Source organism: Atractosteus spatula, chromosome 1 (genome assembly GCF_055471065.1).
Source record: "Atractosteus spatula isolate fAtrSpa1 chromosome 1, fAtrSpa1.hap1, whole genome shotgun sequence".
In the NCBI taxonomy this organism is placed as follows: Eukaryota; Metazoa; Chordata; class Actinopteri; order Semionotiformes; family Lepisosteidae; genus Atractosteus; species Atractosteus spatula.
In genome coordinates, this window is record NC_142706.1 from 34,084,895 (window position 1) to 34,101,909 (window position 17,015).

At 35.9% G+C, this 17,015-nt stretch overlaps 1 protein-coding gene across 1 annotated transcript in view; it reads right to left on the bottom strand.

The window, feature by feature from the left end:
* Positions 1–16,274, bottom strand: part of stim2b (stromal interaction molecule 2b) — an 82,719-nt gene extending 66,445 nt beyond the window's left edge. The window contains exon 1 of the mRNA XM_088919148.1: positions 15,226–16,274. Coding sequence (XP_088775274.1) covers positions 15,226–15,355 — 130 coding nt within the window. The 5' untranslated portion in view covers positions 15,356–16,274. The remainder of the gene's footprint in view (positions 1–15,225) is intronic.
* Positions 16,275–17,015: the final 741 nt, after the last annotated feature.

Here is a 17,015-nt window from a genome sequence, read left to right on the forward strand (position 1 = left end):
TTTAAGAACTTATACACATTCAGTTATTTTATGTGAAAATAAAAATATTGTTAAATATTTCCAAGGTCTGCATATGTGAGACGGTAGAGTTTCCCATGTTATTTTGCACATGTATTATGAAATACATAGGTCAACTTAGTACACAGTGCCAATTAAAAAAAAAAATCAGGTTCCTTTAAAATTCACTAATTTGTTTTGCATAAAACAGATATTACAACAATGGTCTTGGAACTGCTAATTCCAACCTTTTTAAAAACAATGTCTAGAAGACTGGTAGAATCTTTAAACGTCCTTTGATTTGTATATCTATTTAAAAAGGTGACAAAGAGAAACTGATTATGTCTTCAGATTTAAAAAAATATATATTTACACAGCTATGAAGTATAAAGACATAAAGCCTTTTTTAAGAATATGCAATTGTTAATGCTCACTTTTTAAGGCTAAACCCACAACTCTTGTGACTATGGTATGTTAGTTGAGACAAATTTAGTTTTTCTGTTCACACCAATGCAAAAATTGTTATCCTCACATCCAGTAACAGTGTTTGAACTTTCCAGACAGGGTTAGTAGTGGTCAAAGTCGTAAATGGTCACATGATTAATCAAATCATGTGTTATATTTCAGGAAAAAAAGCAGCTGGGAAGCTACTTCAAACAGCACAAACAGAGCACTAATGAATTAGACCTGTCTGATTCTCCTACGCTGTTGTAAAGGAGCTGAGTGTTTGGGGTCCCACACCCCAAAAAAGAAACACTATATCTCGGAAATGAAAACAGCTCGAAAGCTACTTTCAATGACACAAACCGGCCCAAACTCAGTACTAACGAATCAGACCGCTTCGGTCCTCCAGTACTGTGTGACGTCACACTTCTGAAAAAATAAGGCACAATATTAAGCGCTACTTCAACAGCACAAATGCAGCACTAATGAATGCGGAGGGTTTCTCTGTTTGAACTGTTTGTAGGGGGGCCAACTTCATGGAGCTCCTGCCTTGAGCCCACTGCTTACGAGGACAGGCGCCAACTAACCTATGGCAATGTACAGGATAAAGCAGAAAATAAGTTTTACCTTCTTACTTACATTTATGTTTCTATATAGCTACACAGTTTAGGATTGCAATTTAAAATAAAATTGCTTTAGGATTTGACTCCACACAGCAAAGAAAAGGAGGACCTGCCAACATGCACCTGTAACAAGTGCCCTGATATCTTGGGATACCAGTGCCATCTCTTACTGGAGGGTTTGCACCATGTAATATCACTGTGAGTTCACAGTCAACTGAGAAGTTGAAGGAGTTACTGTTTTACTGTAAACTGAGGGGCCCCTGGCTTACTAATTCACACCCTACCATAACAGTGTTCTGTCAGTTCTTTGGGAATCACTATCACAATTTCATGATCAACACATGAATCAGTGTGGTTTTAAAACTACATTTAAAGGTAAAATGCAAATAATAAACATAAATATCTGCAGTTTTGTCCTATTGCTTGCTTGTGCAAAATATACATCATAAAAAACAACAAAACAATGACCGTATTTCATTGTACTATTTACAATGTACCCATACAGTGTTTTATGAAAATTTGGATGAGGTTTATGTTAATCTTAATTAAAATTGGGTACACATTAAAGTTTGGAAAAAATGCTAATCAATTCCCAAAATAAAAGTTTACAAAAATTTCAAATTCTCACACCATATGAGCTCTAATCTTTCTGAATACTGAACGGCTCCTCACAAACTATAATGTTTAAACAAAATTAAAGTTATATTTGTGTGTTGTGGGGATTTCTAATGCTCAGCTACACAGCCAACTTCTAAATCATTTTGATGGAATCTGACAGGTGAGGGTTACTGGGGGAACTCAGCTTCATTGCTGGCTGTTTAAAGCAAGAATTAATGCACTAGTGAATGCAAATTAAAGGATATCAAATTATGAAGCATTTGCTTTTCTATTATAAAGCAGTAAACTTTAGAAAGTACATTCCAATTCTATTTTCTTTTCATCCAATGTTATTTCAACTGTTATGTATATAAACACCCTCAATCCTTCTTATTAAACTGTGGTTATAAATACATAAGTTTATTTTCCCCAGTGTCAGAAGCAAAGCCATGCCACCTGAAATTGCATCTAAAATTAGCTGCTCACATGACATCTGAAAGATTTCAGCTACAAGGACATTCAGAAATGATTTCAAGTAAGCAAATACTGTACAAGAACAGCACATTGATAAAGTATTCAAATAAACAAAAGTTTCCAGAGCACAAGATAACACCATAAAATCAATAGCAATTTAAATACATACAAATGGCACATATTTCTTTTCAAGTCAGACGTTAACACTAAAGTGCATTTCTGCTCTTTAAAGTGATGAAAAACAGAAGACAGAAAACCCAGATAGGGCATGAGTACAACTACAACATCTATAGTGTCCTCCAAAAGCACTGAGACAACAGTGATGCAACGGTTTCTGATTGTAAAAGTATTTTGAATAAGTAAACCATCATATACAGTGTATATATAAAACATACAGGACTAAACACAAAATGGAACCACCTGGGTAAATGAAAGACACCACATATTGAAAGTAAATATGAAACAAAAGGCTTCCACACTGGTATTGGTCTGGCATTAGGCAGTTAACATCTCAATAATCCCAATCAATAACATGCTTAGTGTGATGTTTAAATATACTGGACAGGCCTGGCCAACTATAATGATGACTGCCATGTCTGTAAGAGATGATCTTAGTGACTCTGAAAGAGGAGAAATTGTTGGCAGGAGTTTCTGTGACCAAAACAGCTCAAATCCCTAATGTTTTATCTTTGTCCCTAATGAGATCTAAGAAAAAGACATCAGCACTAAAGGACAAGAATGGCAGAAGAGCACATTCCAAGATTGTGATATCCTTACTTAATTCAAAGTGCAAGGCATTAACAGCAAGCCACTGCAGGCTTACCGACTGACTGCAGATTTTAACTTGGAGAGTGAGCAGCCACTTTCATCAAAGACGGTCAGTCTGTCAAGAACGGCACCGAGTTCTGCTATGCCAGAATCAAGCTGCAGTGCACAACAGATTCACCTTGGTGATAGAAGCTGTATGTTTTGGGTCACTGTCATGCAGCATGCTGAAGAGCCACTAATCAAGTATAAAGTTTTTTTTTGTAATAAGTAGACAGTATTCCTGCAAACTTCAGAATTCTTTCTGCTGATGCCAACATTAAAAAAAAATAAGTAATAGGTTTATTCCATGCTGAAAAAAAGAAGAAAGAGAACACAACGTTTCGGCTGTGGAGCCTTCTTCAGGTGTGAGAGGTCTCACACCTGAAGAAGGCTCCACAGCCGAAACGTTGTGTTCTCTTTCTTCTTTTTTTCAGCATGGAATAAACCTATTACTTGTTCCTTTGCAGCCTACGCATGCTGACGCAGCTACCCACTTGAATTAAAAAAAAATAGTGATTCATCTCCAAAGATGGCCAAAATGAATGCACTACTGAATGCACAGTTAAAGGATATCAAATTATGAAGCATTCTGCTTTTCCAATATAAATCAATCAACCTTAAAAAGTACATTCGAACAATACATTTTCTGCATAAGTGGAGACACTACCTCCACCGAGAGGTGGTGTTCTTAGGAGCGCCTGGAACTTCTTTTCTTTCTCAACACTTTAACTTTAACAGCACTTTTGGTTCATTCATCCATATAACTTGTCCCAAACTTTCTTGGCTCATTTTTCTACTTCCAAGCAAATTTGAAACTGGTGTTGTTGTTAAGGGTGCTGATGAGAGGTTTACATCGTGTTGTTGTGAGTTTCGTTTTTCTGCTGTCTCAGTCTTTTGCCAAGTGTGGATTTTTATACCTTCACCCCTAATCTGTCAAGGTTGTCAGTGATTTCAATGACACTTGTTTTATGTTTTTTCTTGACAATTTCCTCTGATACTTTTCTGCCATCTGCTGCAGATATTTACAATCATAACTATTTAGTTATATAGTTATTATTTTGGTATGCCCAATTTCTGTGCGATAGGTGCATTTCTTCTCCCTCTAACATAAGCATGTGAGTGACCCACACAATAAGCATGAAGGCCTGGCACACAAAACATTGTAGGTTGTGCAATAATTTAGCTCAGAAACCAAAGGGAGTAAACGGATACTTGAGCTGAATGTAATATAGTAAATTTTAAGTAATTTTATATTGCAAACTGCAGAATAAACACACACAGCCCTCATATTAATGCGTGCAGACCTGCGAGCTGCATAAGAACACATTTTGCCAGTTATTTCAGATGGCTGTATTGATTCTACTTTTCAGTACTAATCTCCATTAGTTTTCCACTAATAATTTCACTCTGAAAAGATCTTTGTTTTATAAATAAATTCAATATTTGATGTCACATTGTTGTTTTCCAAACTTATCAACTAAAAATAACAGGACTGTTATAATCCCATATATTAAAATGAGTGTACCTTGACATTACTGTTTACGAAAAGATGATCTTTTACTGCTTTTAATCCTGCAAATTACAACTGTATATGACAAACAGACTAAGCTCTCATCAACTAAACTGTCTCTACACAATAATTTAAATAGCTCGTTCTTAGCAACATTATTGGTGTGGGGAAAAAAAGGGTTATGCCTTTGCAAATTAATTAAAAGTAGGTTACAAGATATTCAAGCTTTCTCAGATTTTTCCCATTTTGATTTTTGTTATACAGTAGATAAAAATGCATTATTATAGTTTTGTTTACTTTTTAGGCATAACCACATTTATTGCATTTAACACACCCTCAAGATGTTTGACATGCTTGTTTATACAGTATAGCAAGTTATAACCAGTTTTCCCAAATAGCCTGATATTTCAAAGTGGACTCAATTAGGGTTGTTTGCAACTGAATGATGTTTTTCTCACAAAGTTTCAAACAAAGCAAGTTGTACTGAGTATGGCGAAATGATGCCCTAAAACCCCTTCTATAATGGTGGAATCTATGAAAAGTATGTACATGTACCCCAACTATGTTTGAAAGAAAGGCAAGGAATACAAAGAGGGGCTAAGGGAAAGCAATAAAGACAGATGCATTTCATAGACTAACACTGCCATTTTCCAGGAGGTCGACAATTAGTAAGGGGAAATGAGGGCACTCTGACCGGGAAAGTAGTGTGTAATGTTACTGGTAAACCTGAGGCTGCTTATACAGAGAGAATCCATCATGGTATGAGTATGCAACTATGAGGAACAGCCAAAGCCCGTGAGTGAGGCATTTCTGGGTCAGCCTTCTGGACTCCTGTTCTAGTCGAAGAATTCCTGAACCTAAAAAACACACACGTTCCTGCACTTCCCACTAAAGCACAAGATCAGCAATAATGGTCATGAAACAATTTTAGAGATGACATTAACCACACAGAAAACCCATGCTGCCATAAGAATAACATACAATGCCATACAGAAGGAACTTCAGGCTAGAATCAAACCCAGGACCAACTGCTATGCCACTGCATCACCCCATTATCTCTTATTGAGCTGGTGTTCTACAAACCGATGTGTCCTCTTCAGACCGTCCCTAATCAGACAGCACTGATTTTTACACTATCAGATAAAAGCACAAGCACCTTTCTCACTAAATGGAAAAGCTCAGCTGAAGTGGTGTAAAGAATTTTAAAAAGTAAAAGAAGCATTCACTATTGGCTGCATTTTCAACAAAACTCATTAAAGGTGACTACCCTGTGGTTTTAATGAAATATGAGCTTTAATCCAGTCAAAATCTAGATCATGAATTGCAAGAAACACATAATACACACAGCAGCTAAATGCAGCTGAGCTGATGTAACTCGTTTAGAGAAATGAGATAGAGAAATGAAGTATCCCAATAGAAGAGTCTGTGTTTTCACTGAATGACAGCAATGTGCATATCCTGCAAATTCAGTGTGGTTCCAACCACCACCTTTTTTATTTCAATCACCTGGCTTTCATTTAGTTATCCTATTAAAACTATGAAATTGAACAAGTTACTTTAAGACAGACAACATTAGTCTTTATTGCTAAGAATAACATAATACTACAGTAAGAAGGTCAAAAACTTGCAACATCCATCGTCAGAATGCCACTTATTCCATGTGTGAGGGTCCCGACAGCCCAAAGTCCAGAAGCAGAATGTGTAAGGAAGGACTACACTCTAGACAAGACAGCAGTCCACTGTAGAGCACACACATGGAACAATTTAAAGACTGCAACTAGCCTAGTCAGCACATCAAACTCCACCCAGAAGTCAAATCAGAACAGATTCAAATTCAGGACCCAAGAGCTGTTTGACAGAAGTACTAACTACCTTGCCACCATGCTTAATGATAACAGCAAGTCACTTCAAAACAAAGTAAATTGACAAAGCATACAACAGCATGTTTCTCAAGTCAGTCATAAAGGTGCCTAGCAACAATATTCAAACTTTGCGGTTTTCACATTTTGTTGCTTTAAAGCTTGCAGTCACAACAATTTGAAGTTGCAATTAATGTTATATACCCAAACAATTCTACATATTAAGAGCAATAAAAGCAGGAAAGATGTAAACAAATAATATGAAAGAAAAAAATACTTAAATTAATAACTTAGCAAGGCACACAATTAGCTGAGTGGCCAACACCTGCGAGCAATAATAATGGTTAACTTGGTTTCAAAATAAAAATAACTGTGTTTGCAAGGCTTCTTAGTCAGGCTATGAATTTCATGCAAAGACTCAACTATAAATTCTAAGGAGCTTTCAAAGGAAGTTCAGAATGAAGTAAGTTAAAAGCATAGGTCAGGAGAATACTTAAATTAAACTTAAATCCCTGTGAGTGCAGTATACTCAGTCAGCAAGAAATGTGCAACACACACAACTTCCAGTCAACATCATCCCTACAGTGAAGCAAGGAGAAGGCAACATCATACTATGAAGATACTCTTCCACAGAAAGAGCTAGAAAGTGTGTTGGATATGGAAAAATAGGAAGCCTAGAGGAAAACCTGTTTAAACCCACTAAAGACTGAGGCAAAAAAATCACCTTCTAGAAGGACAATGTAAAATGCCAAATTTAAGAACCATATTTCAATGAGAAAGCAACCTTTTGGCATGCGAATCTCAAATGTTCCTGAAAATCAGTGCATACATTTTGCAGTGAAGGGAGGAACTGTGGCACAATTTCACATTACATCTGAATAATTTTAAGGTATGATCAAAAATGGTCATCCTGGGCCATTTACACACCTACCCAGACCTCCTTGAAGAGACTGGACATTTCGATGTACACATTCTGAAGACACAATCGTAGGGTCATGTTAATGGTCTTTGAATGTACCAGTTGTCTATGGTTTATTAGGATTTGAATAATTTTAATCTTTCGTATTTAAAAAATTTGAATCCATCAAAAATACCACTTAGCTTGTTTTATTTAGCTGTGCAAACTATTACAGACTAATATGTTGGAGCCCACAAAACTACAGGAGTACAGGACCTCCCAATGTTTAACAGCCACTACACAGTATGATGAAGAGGGGATGTCATCAATTAAAGAAATGCGACAAGACGATTGTGATTATGATTATGGCATATATGCATTAATTTCACTGCTAGGATCCACTTAAATTTTAACTTCTTTATTTATTGTATGCTGAGTAAAAACATGCTTTGGGACAGGAAGAGTATACAGCATATACACAGTGCTTCTGGAGGAACCTATTTTAAATATAAGGAGAATAAGTATCCTCACACTAATTTATCTCAACATTTGAATAAATAATTTAAGATTGAATGTTAACATCAACCAGAACTAGAAAATAAATAGAATTCACTAGAAAATAAAATAAAACCTAAAACGTTTCTGTAAACTACATTTAAAGTACCTAAAGTCAAGCAACAGATACTATAAAGGGCAAATACTAGTAAGAGGCAGCTAAAATCAATATACTTACACATGTACACACAAAAAGACCATATCTTCACTAAGTTCAATTAAAACAAGAGGATGTTAATTCAGCTCCATAATATTATTCTTTGAGAAAACACACTGAAAACAGCCTGTACACCACTGTATCAATCATATGAAAGCCTACTAAATGTACTCAATTTCACTACAAAAATTCACTACCTGTAATGTTTCTGTAATAAGTAATCTGTCATTTTCTACAGTTAAATTACAAGCAAGTTGTCACACCTTTCAAGAAGGAATTTCACAGAAAAGGCAACTGAAGAAATTTCTTAAGGAACAAACTTATAAATTGTTGTTTGTAGAAGTAACAAGAACACTAGAGATTGGTCACATTTTCAGCGAGAACAAATTTTAAAATATCCTGTAAGTGACATCCGATTAGTTCACTACATATATCAAATATTTAAAATGCAACTGAATTGCTGGAAAATGTTTTTCTTATGAACAGAACTTCCAAAAAGTTCTAAAGTTTAAACTAGATGTATAACGTAGGTGTGATTTTTTTACATCTATTGATGACTGTTTATAAAAACATTGCCAATTCTCAAGAGGACCTCCATCATTACTATAATCACTAAGAATAAAGTATAATATCCACTACTATTAAACTTTTCTTAGAACTTCTGCACTGGCATGAAGTACTGGCTCAGCGCACTCTTGCAGAATCTCTTTCAACACGGGAGAGGGACTTGAATGATCCTGTCTCTGTTCTATTTATTTATTGGAGAACCTTACACTGTTTCACTGTACCAATGCCTTAATAACAATGATAAACCTCAACTCCAAAACGGCTATTGGCATTAAATCAATGTTATGATTGAAAAAAACTACAAAGTTAATTTATTAGTTACAGTATGGTATGTAAGCGTGCTGACTGAAACTGCCTCCATCGGGACTCCAATACAGGTCACAGATCACTTTGTCTTCAAAAAGTGGAGAAACCTGCTATGCCAAAAGGCCAGATCTCCCACCACAGGAGAATTCAATGCTGTCCATGTTCCAAGGAAATGATATAACTGCTACAGTTTGCTAACACAGGAACATTATATTTCTAATAAATTAATATCTTACACGCTTGTATCCAAAATGACTTACATTTGCACCCAACTATACAGCTTCCCATGACACAGCTAGGGATTTTACTGAAGCAACTTATGTTAACCATCTTGCTCAAGTGTAAGTGTACAACAGCAGTTTAGCACTTGTTGGTCTCACTTGGGATTTGTACCCAAAGCCTTCCAATTAGAAGTCAGAAACCTAAAACAAGTTGCATTGTGACAGAAAAAAAAACTGGAATGTGATTCTCAGTGTCGGACTACTTTACATTTGCATGACTCCCCATAACCTTTACATATTGCAAATACAATTTTAGAAGTCTTTCAAAATACTAAAATATTCCAAGCTTTAAGCCTGCAGAGCTAAAACATAAAAAAACACTACACAATAACCTTGCACTTATAAAGTGTAGTGGTAAACAGTACAACTGTCAACAAATGACAATGAGCTCAACCTTTTAAAAGAGCTCAAGAGATTCACATTGTACAGAAAAAGGAAAAATCCCTTAATTCACCTGACTGAGAACCATAAGCTCAAAATGACCTAAGGCTCTACAGGCTTAAATCACATACAAACTCAACAAAGTACATCTCTTGCATCAAAGATAGTCCTTGGTAAGCTGTTCAAAATCTTAATATGGATGGGAGCTACACCCAAACCACCGCTTCAGGTTCAGCAAGGACACAAAGACAAGAAACAGATTCAGGACAGAGAACAGGCAGGTCTTCTTTAACAAGAGCTCTGGGTCTATGGAAAAAAAGGAAAAACTAATAGGTGTTGTGGACACCAGAACAAAGGAAATCCTTCAGGAATCATGTTAAGAACCAACAAACTTGTGACAAAATTTCAGATGTATGGGGAACACTACATACAGTATATTTGCTAGCTAATTGCCTACACAAGTTTCTACAAAGCATGTAAAAGACTTCACAGGAGGAAGTGGGGTTATACTATATTAAGATGGAGCTTGATAAGTGTTTACTTATGTTTGGGTCGCTGTTTTTAGATGCGTCATTACTATTCAAGACCTACCCAATCTGGAGGCTACTGTATCTTTACTGCAGCAAAAAATAAGCTTTTGGTGATTAATCTGTTTGTAATGTGCTCTCATTTCTTCAAAATTGTTTCAGTTATCAAGTACCACATTTCAGAGTATACACATCTGCTGAAATGTAACAGACCAGCTCCTAAGCAGCATTACAAAATTAAGTATTAGCTTAAAAACTAAATAAATGCAAATATTTTACTCTTTTTTATTCATTTGTGCTCAGTGTTTCCCAGTGCTGAGAAATCCCTCAGTTTTATACTGTGGTATAAAAATTAGATATAAAATCTAACTATACTTTCATATAACTCTTAATAAAAGAAAAAAATAACCTGATTGAACATGCAGTACAGTATAACACAAAGACAAAGATCCAACAATAAATACAGTACATTTATTAAACAGCTTCAGCAACTGGTGGCACCTCCTCCAACTTCATCTAGACATTTTCCATAACTATTAATTAGTCTCTTTCATCGGCTTTTAGGCATTTTGACCCTTTCTTCCTCATGGAACTGCTCTAATTTAGTGATATTAGAGTGTCCAGCCATAACATTTAAATTAAGTTTAGGTCTGGACTTCCACTTGGTCAATCCAAAATCCAAACTGCCTACTTCAGCTATTTGGTCATAGGTCTGCTTGTATGTTTAGAATCATTTTCATCCTTGGCTCAGCATTAGCTGATGCATTGATGGCCTGGCATTCTCCTCCAGAATTTGCTGATTCAATGTAGAATTCATGGCTATATTATTATCACAGCAGACCAGTTCCTGAAGCAGAAAAGTAGTTCCAAACCATGATCCTCCAACTACCATGGTGATAGCTAAAATTATGATCTCCTGCTGTTGGGTTGTGCTCTTTGTGTAGTTACAATAAAGTGCCCAGTAAAAGTCTCAGATCTGCCAAAGAGCAACTGAATTATCCACAAGACTACTGCAGGAAAGTTTTTTGAACAGATGAGTCAACCATTTAACGTGATAGGCACAACAGGAAATGATTTGTGTGGAAAAAAAATGAAGCTCTGCAAGGGATGTGGCACAGCAGCTTCTTTTGGCCTGAAATGTGCTTTCCTGTAGTGCTGATGTCTTTAAATTGTTGAAACTGAATTGACATATTAACCAAATCTGCTGTCTCCTTCATCAAAGGTAAAGGTATGAGGTAATTTACAACAGCCATCTTTTTCAGGGCACAAAACACTGAAAATAAAGGTCCAGTCTGCTATTATTTTACAGGCCCCAAGAATCAATAGACCTACCACTTGGGTCATAGCCACTATTTCTGACAAGACGGGCTATTACTGTAGAACATTTTTTACAAAATGGACACTTAGCTTCCTTCAAAAATAATTTAAATAAAAGTTAAGAAAAATGCACAACCACGGCACTTACCTGCCTCAGATTAAACAGTAATTGTTAGTTTAACAGAAAATATATAAGTAACAGGTAATATACTGTAATTTAAATAATACTGAGGGAACAGGCAGAATAAAGGGAAATTGACAATCTATGCTGCTCTGCATTTTTCAAAGGCAAACTGTGGACTACACAAATATGAATTTTTCAATATGGTGTGCTAAACATTAAAACATAAAATACAGTTCCATACAACATCCTAAACATAGCATTTAACTAATGTGTAAAAGCAGACTTTATGACAGGATTTAAAAGTACTGACTTGCAAGTTCTAATATGGGCTGAGGGATCATTCCAAAGCTTTGCAGCTACAGGACAGAACGCACTGTCTCCCAGTGTTTGGAGCTTCACATTAGGAGCTGACAGAAGGTCAGAGTGCCAAGACTGGAGATGACTTGTAAATGTAAAGGGGAGATTGTTCAGTTATACAGTCAAGAGCCAAACCATTCCTGTCCTTAATGGTGAGCAGCCGTATTATAAAGTTTATTTTGAAATCTGCAGTGTGGTACTTAAAGCAAATCAAGAGCATAACAAAAAGACTGTAACAAATCTCCAAAACATTCAGAAGTTTTGTACAATGAGTGATGTACTCTAGCACATTTCTAGCACATGCAACCCAGTCATTTACTACCAGTCAATACCTGATGACAGACATAGGGTCGCCTCCAAAGAAACAGACATATACTGTATATATAGTATACAAACAATTTTGGCACTGCATAAATTCCTAACACTTTATTAACTTTCAAAAGCACAATTTAAATAGACTTGTTTTTCTTCTATGTGTTGCAACAGCTTTAACAGCACAATAAAATAACTGTTAAAAATAAAGCTTTTTTTGGGACCCAAAAATTAAAGTGTTGAAGCAGGTGGGATTACCAGTGTACATGGTATCATTCCGTTATCTCCATTTCATTCAAAAAAAGATGGTCTACATGCATGTTTTGCAGCCAAAGTGTTACAAGAGTTTTTATAGTAGTTTTTTTTGGCATCAAGAAATAACTGCAGTGTGCTCTGGTCATTCATGTATATTTCACCAAATTAAAAAAAAACAAGCATAACATTTAAAGTCTTCAACAAAATGCCTAATGATATGAACAAAATGTTAAATCATAGTGGCAAAGGCCTCTGAAATTTCATATTTTTCAACTATTTCTGGTAGGCACAAGTTAAAATAAACAGAAGAAAGGAGGTCCTGAGGAACAGCAGTGAGATTCTGTATCCCAATATAATTGTTTGTGCTAGTATACATTTCTAGTATCATTTCCCCAAGTGGGAAATAACTGAAGACTAGAAGTTTATAGAGGGAGGCTCAGTAAGCAGTACTCATCTAGTGTATTGGTGTGTACAACATTGGAACAGTTAGGGCAAATTATTACAGAGAGAAGACTGATATTAAGTAAAAAGACGATTGGAATTTTGGCTACTAAAATAATAGTCCAAGAGGGACTCCAGCAATTACAACACAGATCTCAGACACTTTACAGGAAGTTGTGGCCTCACCTCAGAAAAAAATAACTAAGGTTGTGGTGCTTTCGCAACCTGTTATACTGCATATAAACCACGCTTCTATATAGTGTAATAGGTTAAATGTAAGTATGAACAGTTTTACAGAGAGAGTAAGAGTCTCAGATAACCACATTTTTTTTTTTCATCTCCTTACTAAACTTTCTTCTCCCCTTCTCACCGGACTCCATGACTTTCAGCTACTTTTTAATTGGAATGGTTATGTTTCTCCCTTTTGATCTTTAACCATTCTGTGTCAGTTTAGCCCTGATCACAGTTTTCACAAAAACTGATGCTCATTTTATTTACTAAATGAATCCCTTCTCAGAGCATGAATTGTACAATACATAACCATTTCTTATAGTCCTCCAAGCATCCAACTGGGCATAAGGACTATGCATAGGAAAAACTGCAGGGGGTTGAGGAAGGTCTCATTTATGGCAATTCCATTTCACATTTATGAATAAATTAAGATCACTGCTATTATCCGTGGTGTATAATACCTAGGGATACCCACTCTCACTGGCCCAACACAGTTGTTAATTAACAGCTGTTCATCTAGAATTTTCAATTGTACTGACATAACTACTGTATGTTGTTAACCAAATCCAAAATGTAACTGGTACTGCACTGGTACAAAAGTAAATCATCTTGTACTGTATTGAGATCTGCACAACATCTTAGAAGTGAAAAGGGAACTGTTTTGCTTCTTTACTCATTGTAGGCCTTACTTTGCTTAATCATGACGTTCTCTATTTTATTTCACTTTCTAAGAGACAGGTTTCACAATTCCTGAAAGCCCATGATGTGCAAAGGCCTACAGTGACTTTTCCTTCTTCTATGATGAGTTTGAAAAGTGAAACGCAATGACAAAAAAATTAAGCATTTCAAGGCGAAAGTAGCAAGTATCCTAATAATTTAGTTTACTACACAATGATCTGAGTATACAGATCATGTATACATTTTTTGTTGAAATTATCTATCAGCAGCAATTGTAGACTGATACGGTTTTCACATGATTTTAGCTTTAAATGTATAATTTCCATTAATTCCATGTTCACAATATGACTTAAAAGGCAATAAATCTTTAAAATACTGGACACAAGAAAATAGCTGTGTACCTCATGGGTGGTTGTTATTCTAATCATATCCTAAATGTATCATTCCCTTAACTACACTGGCCATGAACATGAGTAATCCCACTTAGAGTAAAACAAATTACATTTTAAATCGTTTGCTTACAATTCATCAGAAAATCGATACTGCAAGACACAGGCTACATTTTCCACGTTTAAGACAATTTCTTTTTATTAACTAAATGGGCTTGCCTTGCAAAATATCACAGTAAATGGAAATATACAGTACGTTTATAAGAGGTCTAAAAATTAGGTTATTACGTAGAACCTCAAGTGCCCTATGAAAAAAAATACAGCAAAATTGTTGTTTTTTCATAAATATTTCATCACTGAAACTGTTCATATAATAAACTGCTCCTAGAGGCATAGGATGTTACGCATGGTCAATATGTTAAATAATAACGTGCCGGACCAAATGGGCTTGAATTTGGAACTGAACGTTGTTTCCCTACAGCTATCTTGAAGGGTTACACATTAAGGTCAACACCACCACCATACAGCTATACATCTGCCCTGCCAGAGACGAAATCAGCCCTCTCAGTTGGAATAAAGTGTTGAGTAGAACATTTACTCCACAAAATTGTAATACATTAGTGCATTGCAGATAGAAAAATATGAAAAATTCCTGTATTATCAAATGAAGGTAACAACAACAGAACTGCAATTAGTTTTCTATGTTAGGAAGTGTTAGGAATTTCTGATACAGAAGGTTGTTACCATAGTTGTTGCGATTATGTAAATCTTACATATACTACCATCAGCAGAGCTCAGCTTCGAAAAAGGAGCATTCTTTGATAAATCAGACGTGTTGCGTTAGAAATTTTGTATCTTCTGCATGCTTGAGAATCGTCAAATAATACAGTACTTTACGGTTAATGTAACGTCTGCGTTTACAGTAACAGACTGCAGTGCTGCTGATGTCTAATGGTATCTTGTGCATTGCTTGCATACCGATATATCCCAGCAATGCTCAGAACTGATATTAGACGTTTAGATTTATGTAAGGAATTCTAGCTGTGTCTATTGCCGTGAAAGAAAGCAATCACCATTCAACAATTAACAAAAACTTTTAAAAAATGTAAATACAAATCTCAATGTGCCAAATGCTTACCTGTAACAGCAGCCGCGCCGTCAAATGAAACTCGTTTGGTCTGATCATTACAGTAAACAGCTGATCCAAATACTGCAGAAATGATGAGCCCACGTAACAGTAGAGCTTTAGTCTGAGAGAAGTAACTCATTGTGAAGAAATAGCCTGAAAATCCGTTCCTCTGGGGAGGGAAAATTTGTAACTACGCAATGTATCAGCGGTGAATCCGCAGGGTCAAGAAACCGTATATGCTCACCGAATGCTGCTTCAGTAGAATTAGTATGAATCAAATAGCTAGATGGAAGGTAATTCACACCAGATGCGTTACATAAAATGTATTGGTTTCAAATGGTCGCAGTATAGCTGACAAAAAATACCAGATCATGCTGATAAGAAAACAAACACCCTATATGAAAAGCTAAGAGTGTTAAATGTAAACATCTTTTTAATATCAAATAAAAAATATGTTTTGTAATCGGAACGGCAAAGAAAATTAAGACTTTGAAAACACAAATGAACAAAAGAGGTTATATTATTCCAGTGGCGTACTTCAAAAACGTGAAATGATTTTCTTCAATTACTGTCGTCAGTGATATATAAAACGATTGAGGACTATCAGACAAACTTGAGCGGTGGTTCTTAACTTAAAAGTACACAAATGTGGAATAGAAGTCTAAAAAGAAATAAAAACGGATCCTTGCTGTCAAAACGTTGATAGATCCAGCGAGCTGACAGTGTAGATTCCTTATCCTTATGACTTTATTAAGACAAAATAGTCTTGGTATTTCCACAAACAGTATGCAAAGCTCCGTGGTGTTTTTAGCATATTGAACACAGAGTAGGATACAGATCCGCCTCCTCAGTTAAATGATTATACCGGATCCTCTGCAAACAGACCAGGAAAACGCAATTGCTTCACTAATCCTGAATCAAACCTTCGATAAACATAAGTCCATGTCTAAACGCAGACGTCCAAAACCTCCAACCACTTTTGAGACAGAAAGTTTGTTATAATTTCACGTCTTCAGGTGTCCCATCTGCCCCTCTCGAGTCTTTGCTGAAGGCTGTCTGATGCAGAACGAAGACTGTGGGGCGGAAGTCAATATGCAAATCATCTTGACATCAGCAGCAAGAATTTATTCTGCCCCATGTGGCAGTCTATTTATTAAAAAGCTTTTAATAATTGCTATTGATATTTATAATTCTTACAAATCGAAACAACATTATGCAGACTGTGCTGCAAAGTAGTTGTTTCCTGAGCCAAAAAAACACAGGAGGAATCATAGCATGCCGAAAAAAACTGCATTATTATGTAAATCTGAGCAATATTCTTAAAAGCATTGCGTTTACAATTCACAATTTTATCACTCACGGGTGCATTTGTAACAGCCCTTTCTAGCATATACTGCATACCGATAAATCGCGGAACAGGAGCCCATACTAGTTTTTCTCTGTTTTAGCCGGTAATTGGTTAGATTTTCTCAACATGTCAGGATGCGATTGGTTGTCAGGTTCCATTGTTCATACGTTTCAAAACCAAGACGCGGGAAAAAAAATGAAGCTTGAAAGGCATAGCAGTTTATGATCGGAAATAACAGGTTAGCACACTATTATAGAAAGGAGTTTTCTAGAAACCTATTCACAGAACCTCATTGCAGTACACAAGGTGAAGGATGAATAAGGTAACTAGAAAGTGCAAAAATCACAGTCTGAACAGTAACAGAGAACAGTAAAGTCCCAATTCAACAAAAACTATAATTAGGGTAAATTCAACTGTTTATAAATGCCAAACTGAACTGCAGAAGGTATTC